The sequence below is a fragment of the Podarcis bocagei genome (assembly GCF_964188305.1).
Source record: "Podarcis bocagei genome assembly, chromosome: 14".
Lineage (NCBI taxonomy): Eukaryota > Metazoa > Chordata > Lepidosauria > Squamata > Lacertidae > Podarcis > Podarcis bocagei.
Window position 1 is genome coordinate 43,002,491 of NC_138139.1, and position 21,456 is coordinate 43,023,946.

The window sequence follows — 21,456 nt, forward strand, 5'->3', positions numbered from 1 at the left end:
GCAAGCCTGCTAGTGATGTTAATTGTTTACACTAACCTTTCAGAGATCTTATAAATTTACTCCAGTCCTTTTGGAATACTTGGTCATGCTGGTTTCAGATTTTTTCTGTCAGCTTTGCCAGTTCTGCAAAGTCGATCGTCTTCATCTGCCACTCTTCTTTCCTTGGTACTTGTTTCCATTTTGGGGCTAAAATAATTCTTGCCTCTGTTCTCAATACTCTCAATACTGTATTCACTTAACAGTGACCACAAATAATGCAGACATCCTCATAGAGAATCTGAGGATGAGGGATGCGTTGAGCAGGATGCAGAATGCCATTAATAATGCATCGCAATAGGAGATGTTGCGGAAATGAATTAGGGAACGTAATGGAGCTTTTACCTGCTGGCTGCTTCCATTTACCTGCGTTAATTATATATATATATATATATATATATATATATATATATATATATATATATATGCTTTCGTAGATTTTCACGGGTACAGGAATGCAGGTTTTGGTGTTTTCGGGTATCTTCCCGTGTAAGAGTTGGGGTGTCTAGGCGACGTTTCGACGAGGTCTCACTCGTCATCTTCAGGCTGGTGCTTTCGGCTTCTTGTTCGGCTTCTAGTAACAAGAAGCCGAAAGCACCAGCCTGAAGATGACGAGTGAGACCTCGTCGAAACGTCGCCTAGACACCCCAACTCTTACACGGGAAGATACCCGAAAACACCAAAACCTGCATATATATATATATATATATATATATATATATATATATATATTTGGAACTGCACAGGGGTCCAGTTCAGAGATCCATGGTAAATGCAACATCTACATCAAGCAAATTAAAATGAAAAGGCTTCACCACAGTAGTAAAGCCACGAAGCTCACTGCCTTTCAGCCTAACCTACCTCATGGGGTTGTTGTGGGGATTAAATGAAGAGGGGGGAGAGAGATGTGTGTCACCTTGAACTCCTTCATAGAAAAAAATGGTGTGATATAAATGCAATGAATAAACAAAATAAACAATAGGCAAGCCTCTCTAGAAATGCAGGATGTTGACGTGCGTTTTGATTTCTTTTTAATGGAAAGTGCATGTTGTCACTTGGAGGGGGACAATGTTGTATGGGCGATGTGAAGAATTTGGAAACATGGGACATGCCGAATCCCCTTTAAGCTGCTGCGGATACACAGCCTCTGTGACTTACTGGCCAACTCAGGCTGCATCATTTTCACTGATTGGGAAAGTCTTGCATTTCCTCCAAAAGACTGAACGTTTTGAAATAAAGAAAGTGGTCCTACAATGCTCTGGAAGGTGTGGAACAACACTCGTTCTCCCCCCCCCCCCTTAAAATTATTTTTTATTGGTTTTTCAATAAATACATCCTTTATGAAATACCTCTCTAACAATTTTCCATTTTTTTCCTGCCCCCCTCCCCTGGACTTCCCTCATACTTCCACTTTGTTTTACTTTCAATTTATTCATCCTGCGTATTATTTCCCCAGTTAATTCCTAATACATTTACAATATATATTGTAAGTGGTTCCCATTCTCTTTTGAAGTCTTTGTTGTCCCTTTCATGTAATTTATCTGTTAATTTTGCTAATTCTGCATATTCCATAAGTTTCTGTTGCCATTGTTCTTTCGTTGGGATTTCTTCTGTCTTCCATGCTTGTGCTAGTACAATTCTTGCCGCTGTTGTTGCATACATAAATAATTTCCAGTTGTCTTTTCTTATTTCTTGATCTAAAATACCTAGGAGGAATGCTTCTGGTTTCTTAACCATTATATATCATTTCCCAATAGTTTCTGACCTTTTTGTATTCCCAGGAACCACACTCGTTCTAACACAATGCCATCTCATCTCCCTGTGAGGGAAACAGAATGAATTCAAAGTGTTGGTGCTGACCTTTAAAGCCCTAAACGGCCTCGGTCCCGTATACCTGAAAGAGCATCTCCACCCCCATCGTTCTGCAGGGACACTGAGGTCCAGTACCGAGGGCCTTCTGGCGGTTCCCTCACTGCGAGAAGCCAAGTTACAGGGAACCAGGCAGAGGGCCTTCTCAGTAGTGGCACCCACCCTGGGGAATGCCCTCCCACCAGATGTCAAAGAGAACAACAACTACCAGACTTTTAGAAGACATCTGAAGACAGCCCTGTTTAGGGAAGCTTTTAATGTTTGATGCATTACTGTATTTTAATATTTTGTTGGAAGCCGCCCAGAGTGGCTGGGGAAGCCCAGCCAGATGGGCAGGGTATAAATAATAACTTATTATTATTAAATAGCCAGCATCATCTGATTCCTTGCAAAACAAATCAAGCTGAATGCTCCATCAACAGGTCATCTGGCAATGCCACCAGCCTCCACTCCCTGACAATTATGACTTTGCCAATCACCAGCAAATGACCCCAACAGACTACCCCCAAGGGAATCTGTTCCTCAGCAGAAGAAAAGGCTGCTCATCCCTGGTGTGGAGGGCAGACTGACCCCGTGGTGTTCACAACTTTTGCGAGTTGATGGCTCCATTTCCTTGCTTTTCAGTGAGTTGGCAAGCTGTTGCCGCAGATGGCACAGGCCATTCCAGACCCCTTGGCACTTGCTTTCGCTCTGGTTCCCTGATACAAAGCCATGACGCCACGCAGCGGGATCGATCTGCTTGAATGACTCCGGGAGCGGTTCCTGGAAGGATCCACCTCAGAACGGGAAAAGTTCAAATGACTGGAAACGGAGCAAAATGAGAAAGTGATTTCCAGGACAAAGGGCTGATTTGCCGCTGTGCTTTGTGCAGCTTGTCTCTTATCTGGCTCTGTCACAAGCAAGAAAGTGTGTGTGTGGCAGAGAGAGAAGTAGGGGGAAGAGGAGGAGGAGGAGGAGAGGCAGCCTAGTCTGTGAGTCACCTTTAGCAGCAGCGGCACAAGTATCACAAGGAGAATAATTCAGTCGTTGCTGTTAACAGTAGTGTTTGCTTCTAAGTAGGGATGGGGAAGATGGGCAAGAGATTCAATTCATTTCACCCTACTTAATTCACACTTTCAGGAATGATACACAGACCATAACACAGCCATCCTTCTAAACTCCTACTTCTCTGAATTTTGCAATGCACTTCTCTGGCCAAGTGGTATGGACAGAAATGCACATCCTAGGGTAAATGTGCGTTAAAAATGCATATATTAGAGAAAATAACATACAGTAAGCACTTGTATTAGGGAAGCTTGCTTTGCAAAAATGTGTGTATTTGCAAAATAGCATAAAAAGAAGTATATTGGTGCTAAATACGTAGTCTGTGTGAATTTCTTGTAGGAGTCCAACATGCCACATTCTTTCATCCCCCAAATTGACTTCTGATTTCTTCTATGCTTCTCTGGCACAAATGACAATGAGAACATAAGAGCATAATTTGAGCCCGTTGGATCAGGCCAATAATCCACCTAGTCCAACACCCTGTTTTCACAGTGGCCCACTGGATACCTGTGGGAAGCCGCCAAGCTGGATGTGAGCATAGCAGCATTCTGCTCCTCTGTGTTTCCTGACAGTGGAGGTGGAACATCGCTCTTGTGGCCAGCAGCTGCTGATTGCCTTCTCTCCCGTGAATTTGATCAGACTTGAAAGACTCATTATCCCCACATTCATTTGCTAGAGCCCTGACACTCAGGCATCATTGCACCTGAAAACGTCTCCAAGCCGCACTCCTTTAGTATCCTTCCATTATATCACCAGGTTCTGCTGACTTCAATCCTATTTCCTGCAGACTGAAGCAATACTTTGGGTCCCCACCCCCATTTATATATTTTTTGGACATCCTTCATTTTGTGAAATCTGCTTTGATCTCTCTCCATCTGCTATTCCCGACAACAGGCAAATAGATTTCTGGTTTTTAAAATAACTTCACTGAGCTGTCGATGGCTGCAGACAGAAGGAGAGGTTTTTTTATGGCCATTCTGAGCCAGAAAGCAGTCTTTCAGGGTGGAAAATGCCGCCTCCATCAGCTTTAGCTATAAGGACTAAAAAATAATTTGCCCATCGTCTAACGCAAGCAATTTAAAAAGCAGAAGGCATTGTGGCTGGAAGAAAAAGACATCAGGATCTGCCTTGGTCATCTTTTGATAATATCTTCTTAAAGTCGTGTCTACAATCTGCTAGGAGGAAGAGTTGTCAGTTCTGCACATCTCCACATCAACTTTTCACGTTTTTTTTTTTTATAAAATAAAAAGGGTCTTTATGAAAAGTCATCAGCATTTTTAGGGTGGATCAGTGGCGTAGCATGGGGGGTGTAGGGGGGGCCGGCCGCACCGGGCGCAACATCTGGGGGTTAGGGTTAGGGGGCGCAAATTACTTGCCTTGCCCCGGGTGCTGACAACCCACGCTACGCCACTGGGGTGGATTTCTTCTAATGCACATTTTTGTGTGTGATTTTTGCCTAACCGAATGCATTTCTGCAAGGCAGGTTTCCCCCATAGGACGCATTTTGGTGCATCATTTCAATAAATCAATGTGTTGTTGTTGTTGTTTAGTCGTGTCCGACTCTTTGTGACCCCCTGGACCAGAGCACGCCAGGCACTCCTGTCTTCCACTGCCTCCCGCAGTTGGTCAAACTCATGTTAGTAGCTTCGAGAACACTGTCCAACCATCTCGTCCTCTGTCATCCCCTTCTCCTTGTGCCCTCCATCTTTCCCAGCATCAGGGTCTTTTCCAGGGAGTCTTCTCTTCTCATGAGGTGTCCAAATTATTGGAGCCTCAGCTTGACGATCTGTCCTTCCAGTGAGCACTCAGGGCTGATTTCCTTCCGAATGGATAGGTTTGATCTTCTTGCAGTCCATGGGACTCTCAAGAGTCTCCTCCAGCACCATAATTCAAAAGCATCAATTCTTCAGCAATTAGCATTCTTTATGGTCCAGCTCTCACTTATGCACCCTTTAACACAGTATCTGCATTTGGGCATCCAAGCGGCATAAAAAATTAATAAATGCTGTAACAGCAACAATAGCAGCAATGTGTTTTCTGCACATGACTTGGCCGGAGAACCTCATTGCAAATCTATATTCAGAAAGTGTAAATTTGGAAGGATGGCTGTTTTTCAGTACACATATTACATTGGACCATAGCAAGAGGCCTTATGCTGTGTCACCAGACCAGTGGTCCATCTAGGCCAATATTGTCTACACTGGCTGGCAGCAGCTCTCTGGGAAGATTTGTTCCAGAAGGTGTGAATGAAGTAGGCTTGCCTTTAAATGAGAAATGAATTGAATTCCATCGCTTTTAGTGAGACCCTGGCCTCCTACCTAACCTGATTGCCTTCTTTAGCATCTATGCCTCACCTTTGCCAACCCGGGGCCCTCCAGATTTTTTGGACTACAACTCCCATCAGCCCCTGCCACCACACGCTGATGGGAGTTGTAGTCCAACGTGTCTGGACGGGCACCAGGTTGGCAAAGGCCAGGTTAGACTTTGGTTAGGCGGAAGCTGAGCATCTGACTTTGTTTTATCTGAGCTGCCCTGCTGGTTCTGGGCCCGGCGATAGCAGCTGCCGAGTGAATCATTGATGCTATGTAAGGACAATGCTGTCTATAAACCGAATTGTTCTTTTCGCTGAAATGATGCTTGTTAATATTGACTGATCTTTGCATCCTCCCCCCCCCGACAGGTTTCCGAAGGTAGGAAATGTTCCCATCTCCTTATTTGATTTTATTGCAAGATATAAATTTCTCCTTGCCCCCCCCATCCTTCCTCTGTTCCCATTGCGGAGGGAGGAGAGAGGGATTGCTTAGCAACCAGATTTAAAATAAAATAAAGAAAATCGATAAACTTCCACAGAAAAGCTACAAGCCAAAATTTGATTTGTGTGCTTATTTATTTAATATTAAAAAGCCCTTTCCTCTTAGTTGCCCTCCCTGACGAGAACTCGGCACATCGCATTCTTATGAGACTGCATCCGTTTCACAGTACCGAGAACATTTTGATGTAGTGTGTTTTTAATCAGGAGTGGTTTACCACATATTCACACGTGTGAAGCTATGCTGATTTAAAATTACTTGCATTTTAAAACCCCCAGGGCTGCATTATGATGAAACAGGTATAGCCATTCCAGTGAACGTCAGCAGGCTTAGGAGCCGTTCTAGCAGCAGTGGTTTTCTCTGCCCATCAATTGAACCTGGACCATTAGGGTGAGTGTGGCCCCAGCAACATCAGCTCTGCCCTTAGCCAGTCCCCACCTACTTCCCTACTTTCAACCAGTCAAGCAGGCTGGCATTTGCTGCCAGCTTCCACCTCCTTAGACCTAGAGGAGATGGCCATCTGTTTATGCTTTAATTGAGATCCTTGCATTGCAGAGGGTTGGGCTAGATGACCCTCAGGGTGCCTTCCAACTCAGCAACTCTAGGATTCTAGGAGTTGGCTCTGCCTGTCATTGCTTCTTGCACCACCTAGTGTTGGCCTCCCATCCCACCAAAGGAACCCAGCCGACACTGGGCTGTGATCCCCTTTTGTTCTCCCAAGGAAGTTTGAATTACAGTGGTACCCATAGCTGTCAACTTTCCCCCTTTCTTGCGAGGAATCCTATTTGGAATAAGGGAATTTCCCTTAAAAAAAGGGAAATGTTGACAGCTATAGTGGTACCTCGGGTTACAGACGCTTCAGGTTACAGACGCTTCAGGTTACAGACTCCACTAACCCAGAAATAGTACCTCAGGTTAAGAACTTTGCTTCAGGATGAGAACAGAAATTGTGTGGCGGCAGCAGGAGGCCCCATTAGCTAAAGTGGTACCTCAGGTTAAGAACAGTTTCAGGTTAAGAACGGACCTCCAGAATGAATTAAGTTCTTCACCAGAGGTACCACTGTATTGCATAATTCTTCGTGTGTGTGTGTGTGTGTGTGTGTGTGTGTTAAAAAATCCCACAATTAAACCAGGGCTTAATTATATCCCTTTTTTTAAATTAAAAAAGCATACAGTGGTACCTCGGGTTACAGATGCTTCAGGTTACAAACGCCTCAGGTTACAGACTCTGCTAACCCAGAAATAGTACCTCATGTTAAGAACTTTGCTTCAGGATGAGAACAGAAATCGCACAGTGGCGGAGCGGCGGCAGTTGGAGGCCCCATTAGCTATAGTGGTACCTCAGGTTAAGAACAGTTTCAGGTTAAGAACGGACCTCCAGAACAAATTAAGTTCTTAACCCAAGGTACCACTGTACTAGAATAATAGACTGGTAAGGGACCCAAGGGTCATCTAGTCCCACCCCCTGCGATGCCCGCATCCCAGCTCAAGTCACCACGCAGCAGCCTTGCCGGAAGAGAAAGACACGAAGAAAACTAGTCTGAGCAACCTTAAGCCTAAAACTCCTTGCTATATCGGGGACCCCCATCTCTCTCTCTCTCTCTCTCTCTCTCTCTCTCTCTCTCTCTCTCTCTCTCAGGGTCAGGGTGTAGGAAGGCGCCGCGGCCGCGAGGGGTCGCCGTCGGGCAACGCTCTGTCCTTGCGGGAGGTGGGGTGGAGCGCGGGGTGGGGTGGGGTGGGGGGAAGAGTTGGATTAATTTTCTCTTTTCCCTCCCTTATTAAAGGCAGAATGCTCTCTCCGGCTGGAGGAATGCGGAACCTTCCCCCGTGCAAAGCAGACGGGCTGCTACTGCTTGCAGGAGTGATGCTGAAAGGGCAGGAGGGACGGGGAGGGACGCCGCGCTCCCCTCGCCCCCATCCCTAAGGGCTGCTGCCAGCAGCGCGGGGGGGGGTCCTACATGAAGCAGCCCCCTCCCCGAAATCGACAACCCTGCCCTCTCCTCTCCCTCCCTCCCTCCCTCCCGCCACCCCCCACCCCGGCTTGTAAGCCTCTCCCTCGCTGGCAGCTGAGCTCTATGAAGATCGCTTAGGGCAGAGTGGGCGCTGCTTCTCCCCCCCCCCCCAACACCTGCCCCCCACCCGCAACGAGCGCCCCCATGGCGAAGGAGAAATATAAGAAGGCTCTGCTGGAACTGCTCCGGAGGGAGGGCAACGACGCGTGTGCGGACTGCGATGCGCCCGGTAAGACAGAAAGGTGGGGTGGGGGCGCGTGGTGGTGATGGGGGGGTCCTTTCTTGGGCTGAGCTGCGAGGTGGGGGACGAGGGAGGGACACCCTGGAGGGAGGTGGTTTTTTGGGGGGGCACGCACCTGCTCCTCGCAGCAGTCCAGCCCCTACCCCTCCCGCACCCCAACTTTCCTTTAACCGCCCCCCTCCAGCCTCCCAATCAAATTGCTCCCGCGGCTAAGGGTGGGGCGCTAAATGGGTCTCCCTTCCCGACCCTGTTCCTCAGCCTTATCTTGGAGGGTGGTAGATGACTGGGTGAAGCTCCTTCCTATCTTTCTTAACCCGCCCCCCCCCCCGCCGCCGCCACCCTCCGGTTTCCCCATCCTCTTTCTCCTCCTCTTCTCGGTCTCTGCTAGGCTGTTGCAAGATTCAGGAAAGAGGAACCGGTAGCCGGTGGAAGGGAAGAGCGTCCTCGCTGCGCTGAGAAAGGGGGGGGGGGATGGATATCTGTAAGCTGAGTATATGGAAACCCCCCCTCCCCCCAAAAAAAACTTCCAGAGAGGAATCTCAAGTCATCCCATTATTCATTCTTAGAGAAAGTGTGTGCTCTGTCCAAGGCTAGCCCTACTCCGAGTAGACCTATTGAGATGAATGGCTCCAATTTGCTGCTTTAATTCATGACCCTGAGCCAGTTACAGCAATTGAAACACAATATGAAAAGCAGTTTGACTTACTATTGCAGAAATAAGGTTAGCCATGCCCTTTTCATTTCAGTGAGTAGGATTTGCACTGGAGATATAGATGATAGATATAGCTTTGGTGTGAGTGTGATCCAATGCCAACTTAAATGACAAAGGGAATCGAAGCATTGGGTGGAGAGATGATATCTGAAATATGCTGGGAGTCCTACATAACAATCTCTTTCTCTCTGGTTTTGTTGGGAGTCAATAGCCACCTTCATTGGGGTGGGAGGTGCAGTCTGTTTTCCCACCTAAAGAGGGTGTTTGGTGTGAACTAAGGATGCCAACTTATCCAGGGTATCCTGCGCCTGTCATTGATCTGAATGTGCTGAAATTGGCAGGATAGGCATCTCACAGCACAGAAAGGGTGCCCTTATTGGCTGTGGAGGACTGACAGCAAAGTCTGCATGGAAGCTGCAGGAGTGTGTGTGTGTGTGTGTGTGTGTGTGTGTGTGTGTGTGTGTGTGTGTGTTGGTGGCAACCTTACAGCTTGTGGAAGAGGTCAGGCACCCCCCCCCAACATACTATGAGAAGAGGCAGGGAGATGTCTCTCTTGACTCAGGCGACCCCTCCCCATCCTCTCACTTTCTCCCTGGCTTGAGTTGGAAGTGCTGATGTCATACCAAATGCTACTTTGGGACTCAAGCTGTACGTCTGCTGCGAACTGCAGTGCAGGCTGCAATTCCTGAAAGAAGCAGGAGGCAAGCATGCCTGTTTAAACTGGCAGCGACAAGGCAGGAGCTGATAGGCTGGAGGGGTGGAGAGTTGCACAAAAGACAGGAGGGGGGCACAGAAATGGACCCAAGTAAACCTAATAAGCTTATTTTATATCTTCCAATCTGTGGAGCCTGGTGGATGGGAATGCAAGGGGCACTGTCCCAGCAACCTCAGACTGACCTTAGGGCGTGTTTGATTAACACCTTAGAGTGTAGTGAAGTTGCTGGTTCCCTCTGCCCCTTGGTTGTTCACATCAGCATGGCTTTGTTAGTGTTAGCTAAAGTGGTACCTCAGGTTAAGAATAGTTTCAGGTTAAGAATGGACCACCGGAACGCATTAAGTTCCTAACCAGAGGTACCACTGTACCTTATTTTACAATGTGTATTATACTGTGTATAAACTGCATTATACTGATTTACTGTAAATTTTGTTCCATTTAATCCCTGCAAGATGGCCACAAATATAGCTTGGCTTATACAGCGGCCAATAAATAAATAAATACAGTGGTACCTCGGGTTACAGATGCTTCAGGTTACAGACACTTCAGGTTACAGACTCCGTTAACCCAAAAATAGTACCTCAGGTTAAGAACTTTGCTTCAGGATGAGAACAGAAATCGCGCGGCAGCAGCGGGAGACCCCATTAGCTAAAGTGGTACCTCAGGTTAAGAAGATTTTCAGGTTAAGAACGGACCTCCAGAACAAATTAAGTTCTTAACCCGAGGCACCACTGTATGTTTGCATACAAACTAGGGGGACGTAGATGGGCAGGGATGACTTCACCCTACACAGAAGTGCTCATGCCTTGGCAGGAAACAAATCAAGGCTTCCCAATCATTGTAAAGCTTGTTTGAGAAATAACACATCCAACAGTAGTCACAGACTCATGGAGCTGGAAGGGAGCCCAGGGCCATCTAGTCCAGCCCCCTGCAATGCAGGAATCGTGGCCATCCAGTCTCTGTTTACATACCTCCAACAAAGGAGAGTCCACCTCCTTTGCTAATCTTTTATTGCAAGGATCCATAGGCCCTTTTGGAGAACTGTTGTGTGTCAGCATGGATTGAAACCTGGCGCTTGAAACTCAGTGAGTGCACAATCAACAGGAGGGTGCACACAGGGGCAGATTGGGCCCATCAACTTGGAAGGGGAGCCCGTCCAGGAGACGGAAAACTGGTCCTAAACCTCCACTGCCTTGCATTCATTCATGAGAAAGGCTTGGGGAGTAAACCCTGAGGAACAATCTGTACCCGCTATCTTTGAGGACACCTTTGGGAGAAGAAAAGGCTAAATAATAATACTAATAATAATAATTTATTATTTGTACCCCGCCCATCTAGCTGGGTTTCCCCAGCCACTCTTGGCGGCTTCCAACAAAGATTAAAAATACATTAAAATGTCACACATTAAAAACTTCCCTGAACAGGGCTGCCTTCAGATGTCTTCTAAATGTCAGGTAGTTGTTTATAATAATAATAAAAATGATAATAATTTATTATTCATACCCCGCCCATCTGACTGGGTCTCCCCAGCCACTCTGAGTGGCTTCCAACCAAATATTAAAAACAATACAGCGTCAGACAGTAAAAGCTTCCCTACACAGGGTGTCTTTTAAAAGTAAAATAGTTGTTTATCTCTTTGACATCTGATGGGAGGGCGTTCCACAGGGCGGGTGCCACTACCGAGAAGGTCCTCTGCCTGGTTCCCTGTAGCTTTGCTTCTCGCAGTGAGGGAACCGTCAGAAGGCCCTTGGTGCTGGACCTCAGCGTCCGGGCAGAACGATGGGGGTGGAGACACTCCTTCAGGTATACTGGGCCAAGGCCGTTTAGGGCTTTAAAGGTCAACACTAACACTTTGAATTGTGCCCGCAAATGTACTGGGAGCCAATGTAGGAGCAAACCCTACACAAATTTGGAGTGGAGTCCCTAAGACATCTTGTACACCTCCTTCTGGCAACTCCTGCAGCTAAGCTGGTGCCCAGCATATTGCCCTGCTTTCCTTTGGACCATACCTGCAAGGCTGAGAGGGGTGGTCTTGACATCTGGGCAGCCCAGGACCTCCAGGACTGGGCTCCAAGGAGGTCACTTCAGTGCTGCCAACACTGCAAAAATAGCATGGGAGGCAGCAGAGAACACAGCCTTAGCCAGTCCTCAGCTGTCTGCCTTCCTACTTAACCCCAGTCCAGGGGGTGACACTGGTTTTCAGCTTCCTCCTCCTTAGTCTCAGTGTTGCCAGCACAGAACTCAGCAGAGAGGAGGTGGATGGGGACCGAACTGCAGTTAGATTGCTCTGCCTGTCCTCCTTGTTGTCCTCCCTGCCTTCTGCCCTCTTGGCACCAGCCTCCACTGGGTTAAATCCCTGGCATCTCCATATACGGCTCCATATACCTTTGACTGAAACCCAGGAGAGCCCTTGCAAGCCAGCATAGACAATAGATGGGTCTGACTCAGTAGAAGGCAATATTCACTGCCCACTCTGACTGGCAGCGGCACCTGCAGGGTTTCAGGCAGAGATGGAAACTTTCCAGCTCAGCTGCCTCACCCATTTACCTGGAAGTCTGGGGAACTGAACCTAGGAGCCCTTTTTTACTGGTCCTTCACTGTGTGGCTGCTCCCGTCTTTTCATTGCCATGCCCTGCCTAGGAGAAGGCCTCCTGCCCTTGCAACTTTCCTGCCAGGCACTCCTTCACCAGCAAAGATAATAAACACACAACACTGCTCTGCGACTGTTGGCAGAGACCTCCGAGAGGCACACGGCACGCTGAACTTTGCTCCACAACTTGACTGTGTACCTGTGTTTTTTAAAAATAAAGGCAAACAAGAACCCATCTGCTCCTGACTGCATTGCCGGGTTGCCTTTTTTTAAATAAGAAAAAATCTGCAACTCACTGATTTTAAAACAACACAATTTATAAAAAAATGTGGATTATATACTCTGATGAACAGTAGAACAACACAAATTTGTTTCTTTAGGGCAGGGAGTAGGGGATGCTTTGAGTCTGGGGGCCACTTTTTGTTCTGGGCAACCTCCTGAGGGCCACCTCTCAGTGGTGGGCGGGGCCAGAGCAAAAGTGGGCGGAGCAACCAAATTAATTGTATAGGCTAGTTCCTACACATACACAATGCACCTGGCTTTTTCCTCCATCCGGGCAAACAAGAGTCATTCTCAGAGTTCAAGGACACATTCCAGGCAGGCAAAAGTCCTGGAGGAAGGTGTGAAGCGAGGCTGGTGAGAGGCATGGCCTTGGGAGGGTCCCAAGGGCCTGGTAAGGATGACTGGAGGGCCACATTTGACCCTAGAGCCTGAGGCTCCCCCATTCCAGTCAAGGAAAAGGACTGAAGTTCTGTGTTCAGAAGGTTCTTTGCTCCCTGGCATCTCCAGGGAGAGCTGCAAAAGTCGTCCTTCTTGAAAACCTGCCAGTCCGTGTAGATAGCACAGACCTAGGTGGGCCAATGCGCTGACTTTTTATAAGGCAGTCTGTCCATCCTTAGAGAAAAGGCAGGACCAGTGGCGTAGCGTGGGGGGTGCCGGGGGGGCCGGGCGCACCGGGCGCAACATCTGGGGGGGGGCGCGCTCACAGCTCTCTGCCCCTACTAAAATCCACGGGTTAGGGGGCGCAAATTACTTGCCTTGCCCCGGGTGCTGACAACCCACGCTACGCCACTGGGCAGGACAAAAACATGGCCAGCCCTATCATTAGGCAGAGTGAGGTAACGTCCTCAGGCACCACATGCATGAGGAAGAGCAGGGAGCTACAAACACCTAACTCATACAACACGTGCCACCAGGGGGAATGTGGACTCCTCCGCCTTTGCTTCTGATTGGGGGTGTTTGTGATTTAGATGACTGAACAATCTCGTGTTTGGCACAATCCCACTAAATATGACTTTATTTGGCAATGTTCGTGATCATTTGGCATGTTTGCTGCAAATATGAACGTTGTATTCCGCTGTGGGATATATTTTACACCACTCATTCTTTTTAAAGAAGGTGATGATTTTATTCTTCCTGCTTTTACGGCTGTTTTTTTCTTTAAAAAATTACTTTTAGCTTGATGTTTTGTTTGTTTGAATAAATTGGGGCAACCCAGCAGTGGTGTAATGTGGTTTGCCGGCGCCCGGGGAAGCCCGGCTGAATGACATGGCCTTTGTGGGCAAATACCCCTGAGGAGGATGCAGCAGCCATGTGCCCTTTGACCCCAGCCTTGCAAAGTGAGGCCGATGCTGGGTTTGCATCCTTCCCACGCTGCCCTACCAGCCCTGCACCGCTTTGCGAGGCTGGGAGCTGATCTGAATGATTTACCTGGGGAGATGGAGAGTGTTGTGTTCATCCTGGACCCCTTAGAGGACAGGTGTAATGAAAATGAAAAAGCAATTGAGAAATACATATGTGTGTGAACCAGATCTCTGGGACCACTCTCAACTGTGGATCCCTGACCTTGACATGTTGCATTCTCCGTTGGGCAATTGTAGACTTCTCTAGATTTGCCTAGATGGTAGGACCTGTGTGATGTAGTGGCAAAGGTCCCAGGAGACCAGGGTTCAAATCCTGACTCAGTTTTGAAACTCAGTGGGTGACCTTAGGCCAGTCACACTGTTTCTCTGCCTAGCCTACCTCACAGGGTTGTTAAAATAAAAAAATTCCTTCCAGTAGCACCTTAAAGACCAACTAAGTTAGTTCTTGGTATGAGCTTTCGTGTGCATGCACACTTCTTCAGATACACTGAAACAGAAGTTGCCAGATCCTTCTATATAGTGAGAAGGTGGGGAGGGGTATTACTCAGAAGGGTGGTGGGAATGGGAGATTGGCAGATAGCTGAGATGAGCCTGTTGACGACTCTTAACGACTGCCTTGCCTTTTCCTGGAAGACCTATTGCAGTCGTTAAGAGTCGTCAACAGGCTCATCTCAGCTATCTGCCAATCTCCCATTCCCACCACCCTTCTGAGTAATACCCCTCCCCACCTTCTCACTATATAGAAGGATCTGGCAACTTCTGTTTCAGTGTATCTGAAGAAGTGTGCATGCACACGAAAGCTCATACCAAGAACTAACTTAGTTGGTCTTTAAGGTGCTACTGGAAGGAATTTTTTTATTTTGACTATGGCAGACCAACACGGCTACCTACCTGTCACAGGGTTGTTGTGAGCATAAAATGGAGTTTGAGAGAACTGTGTGAGCCGCTTTGAATTCCTGGGAGGAAAAGCAGGATATGAATGTAGCAGTAATGCTTGGCGCACTCCCAGATGTGGTCAGGCTCATTCTGTGGCATTTGCAACCCTGCTGCCCATTCTGCTGAGTGGGATCCTGGGCTTCTGTTTTTGATGGCACTGCTGGTCAGCTCCGATGAGCCCTGGCAAATACATCCAGCCACTTCCCCTGAATTCTTGCATTGCGGCTCTATGAGCCTGCTGCCTCCCTCTGCTTCTGCCAGCTGATGCTTCCATGTAACCTTATTAACCTGACACGAATGACATCTTGCTGGGCCCGGCTTGAATCTGACTGCAGTGATGACCTTGTTGAGCTTTGCCTTTCCTTTCCTGATCAAGAACTTGTGCAATTCCCAAGCCACGTGCTGTGAGAGAACTGGTTGCGTGCCATGAAAACGTGATGTGGCTCCAGGCTTAGGAGGCTCCCCTGAGCCCCAAAGGCCTGCCAACATAGGGGCCTGTCTGCTGTGTCTCTGTGACTACCTGTTCTAGCCCTGCCTCCTTCTAGCTATGTAGCTGTTGCTGAGGGACAGGCTTCTTCTGTTGCATCTCTGTAGTGGGCGATTGGCTTGCTCTGAATGTGGAGGTGCAGCAGAATGGGTGCTCCTGCTTGTTTTCCATCCTGCAGTAACCTTGGGGAAGCATCACAGAACAACTAAGAAAACACAACATTGTGTGGATGGCCTCAAATGCACGATTATTGTATCAGTAACATTGTGCAGAATACACACATGTCTGCACCCCATATTTAACACTCTATTGCACGACGTTAACTGTGATGGAATGTTCTGGAAAGTGGCGCACTGTGGGATGGTTGCCCCGGGTGCAAAATTGTTAGGGGTGCAGAATTTCAGCACCCGATGCTGCCTCAATACAGCTGCATGCTTCTGTCACTGGGCTCCGATGAAAACAGCTTCTCCAAGTGAACCAGGAAGTGACCACTCCAGATAATGGAACAACTCTTCTTTTCTTATCTCTGCAGCTGTGATCTCCTGGGTGGTGCAGATGCCATTAGGGAGTTGAATACACATGTGTACTCCTTCTGTTTCCCTCCCTCCCATCCCACATCCGCCCAGCTGCCCGGGCACCGGCAACCCATGCTACACCACTGATCCTGGGAACTGTAGGTTGCTGAGGGTGTTGACCTCACAGAGGTGCAGTTCCCAGCCCCCTAAACAAAGTACAGTTCCCAGGATTCTCCATGACTGTAAAAGCAATATCATAGTGCTTTATGTGGGTGTTGTGGGTGTGGCCATATATCCACAAAAAGCAAACGAACGAAACCCACCCGTCCAGAGGGGCCCTAAATAGTAAACGCCTTCTCTGATGTAGTTGCTTATGTAGCCAAAAGGACACCACATGTGCGCACATGCGCGCGCGCACACACACACACACACACGAGGGGTGGGGGAATACCAGCAGGTCCAGTCGTGGCCGACTCTGGGGTTGCGGCGCTCATCTCGCTTTATTGGCCGAGGGAGCCGGCGTACAGCTTCCGGGTCATGTGGTCAGCATGACTAAGCCGCTTCTGGCGAACCAGAGCAGTGCACGGAAACGCCGTTTACCTTCCCGCTGGAGCAGTACCTATTTATCTACTTGCACTTTTTACGTGCTTTCGAACTGCTAGGTTGGCAGGAACAGGGACCGAGCAACGGAAGCTCAACCCATTGTGGGGATTTGAACCACCAACCTTCTGATTGGCAAGTCCTAGGCTCTGTGGTTTAACCCACAGCGCTACCCGCGTCTCTTGACATTAGGGTAGAATGGGATATTAGAGCAGATCTCTCCTGCTGTGTTTTGCCTCCCATTCTCACAATGCATTTCTGTCCCCCACACCACCCCTTACAATGACTATGGTATAATAACACTTTTTTATTTTTATTTTAAAACAAATTGTCCATTAGTCATTCCCCTGTCAGTTACCACTGTAGGGCTTTCCCCACTTTCCCTTTTTCTGCTGTTCTCTTGCTTATCAATACATTCCTAGAAAATTTAATGCGTCTGAGATTCTGCATGGCTTTTAATGCCTTTGCCCACACAGCAACTCTCCCCAACCTGGTGCCTTTCCAGCTGTTTTGAACTTTTTGGGAATTGTACCCAAAACATCTGGAAGGGGACAGGCTGAGGGAGGCTGCTGGAGAGGCTCGGCAGCAGATGATGCACTGAAATCCATGGGCACTCCCCGTGATTTCAGATCACTTTGGCTTCATTCCTTTATTACTTCTGTGGCTTGAGAAAAGCAAAGACCCAACAAAAAATGAGCCATCACATTTGTAACCTTTTCAAGAGTCAGAAACAGCAGAACTAGAAACCCCTTGGTGGGAAGGGAAAGGAAACAAGTTGAATCCTAAGTCCTTTATCACAAACTCCAGGCTTGAGCAAAATGCAAAAAGCCCTGAGGCTTACCTAGTGAGTAGCAGCAATAACACTCCATGGGTGACTCCGTGATTGAGAACCCAAGGGGGTCATGCACTGGCTTAAAGTGGGATACAGTGGTACCTTGGTTCCCGAACGGCTTGGTTCCTGAACGGTTTAGTTGTCAAACAAATGTTCCAGTAAGTGTTCCGGTTTGCGAACATTTTTTGGAAGCCAAACATCCAATGTGGCTTCCACAGATTCCAGTTGAGTGCAGGAAGCTCCTGCAGCCAATTGGAAGCCGCGCCTTGGTTTTCAAATCGTTTCAGGAGTCGAATGGACTCCTGGAACAGATTAAGTTTGAGAACCAAGGTACCACTGTATCGCTTTTGCAGCACTCTGAAATTCCAGTCCAAAACAGGGATTCGAGATCCACGAAATCAAAGTTTGTGTATGCACGATGCATTTAAAGAACATCATGCCCCGCCCCAAGAATCCTGAGAGCTGTAGTTTGTTAAGGGTGCTGGGAATTGTAGCTCTGAGGGGAAAACTCCCGTTCCCAAGATTCTTTGGGAAGATTCTTTGGGGGGAAACTATGTGCTTTAAATGTATGCTGTGTATACAGCAAAAATGGCACTTGTCCAGTCAGATATTTGTAAGCTCCGAAGCTGGAATTCTGTTCAGTGGTGGGAACTAACCTGGTTCAGATGCCTGTTCTTCTGAGTTAATTACCTCTGTTGGTGATTCCTCTTGCATTGGCTTATTCGTGTTTTTTAGGGATAATAATGTTTTACGGCGTATTAATTATCTTCTGTGTTCTGAAACTGCTTGAATTCTGCCGGGGGAGGTGGTGGCTCCCATTAACCGGGAGCCTCAAGAGCTGAGTGCCTCCTTTTCATAAACAGTCACTGGAAAATTGGGGTCCTGAACTTGAAAATGTTTTAGGCACATAGCTACATGATCATGTTGGCATGGTGATCTTGAGGTGGAATAAGTGCCATTAAGCTGATTAACCACGTGTAGAAGTGACAAGGACCAGCAATTTCCACACACACTCTTGACAACCTGGAAATGCAATAGGATGGCCTTTTTGATAGGTCTATTTTGTATACGGGATGCGGGTGGCGCTGTGGGTTAAACCACAGAGCCCAGGACTTGGCAATCAGAAGGTGGGCAGTTTGAATCCCTGCGCCGGGGTGAGCTCCCGTTGCTTGGTCCCTGTTCCTGCCAACCTAGCCGTTCGATAGCATGTCAAAGTGCAAGTAGATAAATAGGTACCACTCCGGCAGGAAGGCAAACGGCGTTTCTGTGCGCTGCTCTGGTTCACCAAAAGCAGTTTAGTCATGCTGGCCACATGACCCGGAAGCTGTACCCCGGCTCCCTTGGCCAATAAAGTGAAATGAGTGTCACAACCCCAGAGTCGGTCACAACTGGACCTAATGGTCAGGGGTCCCTTTACCTTTACCTTATTTTGTATAGAAAGATTTTACTTAAAACTCTATGTGCTGGCGCACAACCAAATTCCTTAGCAGTTTCTGTCAGCTGGGGCCTTTTTCCAGAGCAAGACAGTGGCTAACAGTGCAATTATATCTTTCTTTACTTGGAAGTAAGTCCCATTGAGTTGGCAGCCCATGCAGATATTTAAGAACAGGTGCAATATGGCTCCGACTAACCGCTCCATTTAAAAGCCAAGTCACTGCATCTTGCACTAGTTCATAGGCATCAGCTCCTATGGGCTGAGGTATGGGTTTGTTTGTTTTTAAAATTCTTATTATTTCCTTTATATCTTCCAGATCCAGACTGGGCATCTCATACTTTAGGAGTGTTCATCTGCTTAAATTGTTCGGGAATCCACCGCAACATCCCACATGTCAGCAAAGTGAAATCTGTCCGTTTAGATGAATGGGACAATGTGCAAGTTGAGGTATGTACAAAGGAAAGGATGTTGTGTCTTTTAAGGGGTGGGGGACAGACCAGGACTTGTAACAAAATGGACTGAAATGGTTTCTTTTTAGAAATCCAGCCACTTGGTTTCATTCCCCCTCCTACCTGATTCTCCATTGGTTTACACATTACAGTGGTACCTTGGGTTACATACGCTTTGGGTTACAGACTCCGCTAACCCAGAAATAGTACCTTGGGTTAAGAACTTTGCTTCAGGATAAGAACAGAAATCGTGCTCCGGCGGTGTGGTGGCAGCGGGAGGCCCCATTAGCTAAAGTGGTGCTTCAGGTTAAGAACAGTTTCAGGTTAAGAACGGACCTCCGGAATGAATTAAGTACTTAACCCGAGGTACCACTGTATTGCTAAAACAGCACACGCAAGAATCTTGGTTTAATCATGCTTATGATCACATCAAAGCTGCTTTATTTAGGGGCAGGGGAGTGATTATCTTATCTACCCACTTTTTTGTTTAAGTTTTCGAGGCCCTATCCCATGCTGCTTTTAAGTAAATATAAAATGTCACGAGATCTGACCATAGATCTCCCACAACCCTAGGCAAGGAAGGATCTGTCCCTTTAGGTACTCTCAGTTTCATTTTCTCTTGGGTTGCCATACACCGAGATTTTCCCGGACATTACTTTTATGTGTGTGTGTTTTTCAAGAAAAAAAAGCTTAACAACTTTGGGAACTTTAAAAAAAAATATCTCAATTTATCGGTGTCCAAATTATCACTTCTTGAATTATGACAGCCCTAGTTTCTCATTTTCCCATTCTTAAATCCAGTTCTCTACACTTTGCAGCACTTTGAAGATTTTCTTCTACTTAATTTATCATGAGAATTCACCAGCATTTTAATGTGAATTCTCCTAATAAATACACATTTTGCACGCAGTTTTGACTGATGTGCAGATTTGTGCAAAGAATTTCCCCCAATACCATACATTTTTGTTTGTTATTTCATTAACATAGTAATTTTAATGTAATATGTACATTTTTAGAAGCTTTGGGCGGAGATCTGCCTTGCAAAATTCAGATGAGTGCGAATTTTGAGCTGTACTGTTTCCGAAAGTGCAGATTCCATAAATTTGGCTTTCATATTACATTACAACAGCAGCTGAAAAAACAGTGAGGGTTATGCCATTGCAAACACAATATTCCAATAGCCTTCTCATCAAAACACTGAAAATCCATATATCGCACTTGGAGGTAATTCATATAAACTCCAAGAATCAGTGAATAGATTCCACTTTAACAACAACATCTCTGTAACTGTCATTATATTCTCTAAATCTGATTTAATAACTTAATTTAGCTGTTACTATATAATCTCTTATTTTGTTGTACCATTCTTTAATTGCTGAAATTAAAGCCCTTCTCTAATTGTTTGCATATAAGGTATTGGCAATTTCTAGCATATAGATTCAACTTTATATGCAAACTGAATCAAATTTCTCCATGGTTTGGCTGTGGGTAATCCTGAACTCTCATATGCAGTGGTACCTCGGGTTACAGATGCTTCAGGTTACAGTCGCTTCAGGTTACAGACTCCACTAACCCAGAAATAGTACCTTGGGTTAAGAACTTTGCTTCAGGATGAGAACAGAAATCGTGCGGCAGCAGCGCGGTGGCAGTGGGAGGCCCCATTAGCTAAAGTGGTGCCTCAGGTTAAGAACAGTTTCAGGTTAAGAACGGACCTCCAGAACGAATTAAGTTCTTAACCCCTGAGGTACCACTGTAATTGTGTGTAAAAAGCTGCAAAAGTCATTGTACGGGAAAGCTTGTATGGTGTTTTATATCCCTAATGTCCCCCTCCCTTTTACTTACATACTTAAGTATATGTAAACTACTTTATAAAATAAACTCTGCATCTGTGTTCATTCAGATCAAGAATTATAGCAACCTATCTTGTTGTGAGGAGGGCTTTTTGTTCAAAAGAACACACTTGGCAGTAAAAAACCTTTGCTGATTCTTTGGAAATAGATCTCAGTTGACCTTCTGCCCATCTCTGACATAGCAGCCCTTAAAAGTGAGGGAGGAATACTGGGGCAATTTTGGTTCCCCCAGATTTTTGTTGGACTACAACTCCCATCATCCTCAGCCCGACTGGTTAGGGATGGTGGGAGTTGTAGTCCGGTAACATCTGGAGGGCCAAAGCTGCTGCAGCCCTGATAAGGAACAAGGGCGGGGAACCTGCAGCCCTCCATGTTGGGCTGGGGAGGTAGATTCCATCATCACCTGTATGGTCCTAGGCTTCCCATCCCTGCTATAGAATTAAGGAAATTGGATGGCAAATTTTCATCTCTCTCTCTTAAACCAAACTTTTCTCTTACAGCTGATGGCTTCTAGCGGAAACAGCGTGTCGAAAGCAAAATACGAATCGAAAATCCCACCATTTTATTACAAGCCAACGTTTTCGGACTGCCTGTAAGTACCCCCCCCCAAATATAATTTTGCAGCGGTGGGAAAAGCCGTGCGTGCAGCTGCACCATCTGCAATTTGTATTTTGCTTGTT

At 46.9% G+C, this 21,456-nt stretch overlaps 1 protein-coding gene across 1 annotated transcript in view; it reads left to right on the forward strand.

The window, feature by feature from the left end:
• The first annotated feature begins 7,499 nt into the window (after nt 1-7,499).
• The window catches only part of ADAP1 (ArfGAP with dual PH domains 1), a 63,687-nt gene continuing 49,730 nt past the window's right edge, over nt 7,500-21,456 (forward strand). The window contains exons 1-3 of the mRNA XM_081169298.1: nt 7,500-8,000; nt 18,794-18,924; nt 21,277-21,368. Of these exons, the coding sequence (XP_081025424.1) occupies nt 7,916-8,000; nt 18,794-18,924; nt 21,277-21,368 (308 nt within the window). The 5' untranslated portion in view covers nt 7,500-7,915. The remainder of the gene's footprint in view (nt 8,001-18,793; nt 18,925-21,276; nt 21,369-21,456) is intronic.